This window comes from Dama dama, chromosome 14, assembly GCF_033118175.1.
Source record: "Dama dama isolate Ldn47 chromosome 14, ASM3311817v1, whole genome shotgun sequence".
In the NCBI taxonomy this organism is placed as follows: domain Eukaryota; kingdom Metazoa; phylum Chordata; class Mammalia; order Artiodactyla; family Cervidae; genus Dama; species Dama dama.
The window spans coordinates 40680029-40683017 of NC_083694.1; the positions used below are offsets into that span (position 1 = coordinate 40680029).

The following is a 2989-nucleotide window of genomic DNA, read 5'->3' on the forward strand; positions in this document are numbered from 1 at the left end:
TCCTAATAACCTCCCAAAGTAATACCATTATGTTGGTGGGGTTTCAACGTATGAACTTGAAAGGGGGCACAAACATTCCACCATAATAATATTCAAATATCATAGGAAATATCCTTTTCATTCTGTTGTTGGAGAAAGTAAAACTGTTAACATTAAATGGGCTGCCCCAAATGAAATGGGGAAATGATTAGGAATCTTCCTTCTGAATTCTTTCCCTATCACCCAAATATCTCTGACTATGTATTACAAGGACACAATATCTAGCACAAAATGAGTATTCAAAAAACACAAGATAAATTACTATTTACTGAGTAGTGATACTGTGAAGATTATGCCACAGTATTTTGTTTACTAGGAGTTCCATGTCCTATCCTGCTTTAACATTTTATGATTTATGACCTCTTAAAATAATTGTATTTATTTGCTTTCAGCTGTGCTGGGTCTTTTTGCTGCATGGCCTTTTCTCTCCAGTTGCCATGAGTCGGGGCTACTCTCTAGTTGTGATGCTCAGGCTTCTTGTTGTGGCATGTAATGTTGTGGACCCCAGGCTCTAGGGCACATGGACTTCAGTAGTTGCAGCGCATGGGCTTGGTAGTTGTGGTTCCTGGGCCCTAGAGTGCTGGCTCAGTAGTTGTATCACACGCACTTAGTTGCTCCGTGGCACGTGGGATCTTCCCAGACCAGAGGTTGAATCCGCGTCTCCAGCACTGGCAGGCAGATTCTTTACCACTGATCCACCAGGGAAGTCTAATTTATGACATTTGGAATTTCTGACAGAACTCACCTTTAAAGCTGTCTCACCACTTTTTTTTAAACTTTTTATTTTTAAATTTTTTAAAAAATGTATTTTATTTAGTTCCCAGGCAAAAATACTGGAGTGGATTGCCATTTCCTTCTCCAGGAGATCTTCCCAACCAGGGATCGAACCTGCATCTCCTATGTCTCCTGCATTGCAGGTATGTTCTTTACTCACTGAACCATCAGGTAACACTACTAGCTGGTAGCTCAGATGGTAAAGAATCCGCTAGCAGCGTGGGAAACCTGGGTTCAATCACTGCATCAGGAAGATTCCCTAGAGAAGGAAATAGTAACCCACTCCAGTATTCTTGCCTGGAGAATACCATGGACAGAGGAACCTGGTGGGCTATGGGGTCCATGGGGTCGCAAAGAGTGGGACACAACTGAGCAACTAACACTTTCACTTTCATCAACGGTCAACACTTGCACTGAACTCTGGATTCCTCCCCCTCCCATCTTCTTAAGGACTTTGGTCCAAGATTTATCCTCTTTCTTCTGCACCACCATTTTCTGTCTCCCTACTGGACACATTTCTGCTCTAGGAACACTAACTTTAAAAACCCTACCTTGACCCTACATCTGCTTTGAGCTATGCCTCTTTTCTTTGCTTCCCTTGACAGCAAAACATCTCAAAAGGTATTTTGCGTGTTGTTTCCAGGTTTCCCAAGTGACGTAGTAGTAAGGAATCCACCTGCCAATGCAGGAGATGTAAGAGATACAGGTTTGATCACTGGGTCTGGAAGATCCCCTGGAGAAGGTAATGGCAACCTACTCCAGTATTCTTGCCTGGAGAATCCCATGGACAGAGGAGCCTGGCAGCTACAGTCCACAGAGTCTCAAAAGAGTGGAACACGCCTGAGCACACATATATACGTATTATCTCCATTCCTCCCTTACCCTTCAGTCCAGTCTATCCTCTGTCTGTGCCATTGTGAGAAAATTCTCTTCTTGAGATCTCCTAAGACCAGTCTCACTTCTGTGTCCAGTATTTATCAGCGTCTCAGTCGCATTCAATCCAGATGAGCACTTCTAAAACACTTTCCCCATTATTGCCTTCCATGAGGTCACAGTTTCCTGGGTTTCCTCTTGCCTCAATGAAAGCTCTTGTTTAGGTTCATTTGCTGCTTTCTCCCCCCAAGCTTTAAATATTGTAGAGCCGCAGGCTCAGTGCCAAGCCCTCTTCTGTCTGCCAACATAAGTGCTGTAGATTAAAATAAGTCCAAAAAGGGGAATAATGCTGGAGATCAGTGTTTCTATTTTAAAGAGGATGGTCATAGAAATGAACCTCTTTACAAAACAGAAATTGAGTCACAGATGTAGAGAACTCACTTATGGTGACCAAAGGGGATAATGGGGTGGGGGATAAACTGGAAGACTGGGATTGACATGTACACGCTACTTATATAAAAAGTAACTAATAATAAGAACCTATTGCCTTTCTCACTCCCCAGCCATCTTGGCAGCTGCTCTTGGTTGGGGGCGTCCTGCATCTAAAGCAGGAAGATGGTGGCCACAAAGAAGACGAAAAAGTCACTGGAGTCGATCAACTCTAGGCTCCAGCTGGTTATGAAAAGTGGAAAGTACGTGCTGGGGTACAAACAGACTCTGAAAATGATCAGACAAGGCAAAGCGAAACTGGTCATCCTCGCCAACAACTGCCCAGCCTTGAGGAAATCTGAAATAGAGTATTACGCCATGTTGGCCAAAACTGGTGTCCATCACTACAGTGGCAATAATATTGAATTGGGCACAGCATGTGGAAAATACTACAGAGTATGCACACTGGCTATCATTGATCCAGGTGATTCTGATATTATTAGAAGCATGCCAGAACAGACTGGTGAAAAGTAAATCATGTACAATTTTTCTTTAATAAAACTGGCCAGAGCTTGTTTTAAAAACACTGTTAAAAAAAAAAAAAAAAAAAGAACCTATTGTATAGCCCAGGGAACTCTATTCGGGGCTCTGTAATGACCTATATAGGAATGGAGTCTAGAAGAGAGTGGATGTGGCTTCCCAGGTGATGCTAGTGGTAAAGAACCCACCTGCCAATGCAAGTTAGACGTAAGAGGTGCAGGTTCGATCCCTAGGTTGGGAAAATCCCCTGCAGGAGGGCACAGCAAACCACTCCAGTATTCTTGCCTAGAGAACCCCATGAACAGAGGAGCCTGGTGGGCTGCAGTCCATGGGG

General features: G+C 43.5%; 1 protein-coding gene across 1 annotated transcript; it reads left to right on the forward strand.

Annotated features, from left to right (window-relative positions):
- The first annotated feature begins 2260 nt into the window (after nucleotides 1–2260).
- LOC133069620 (large ribosomal subunit protein eL30-like) lies at nucleotides 2261–2702 on the forward strand. Its single transcript, XM_061161227.1, has one exon. The coding sequence runs from the start codon at nucleotides 2302–2304 to the stop codon at nucleotides 2647–2649; it is 348 nt and encodes a 115-aa protein (XP_061017210.1). The 5' UTR covers nucleotides 2261–2301; the 3' UTR covers nucleotides 2650–2702.
- Nucleotides 2703–2989: the final 287 nt, after the last annotated feature.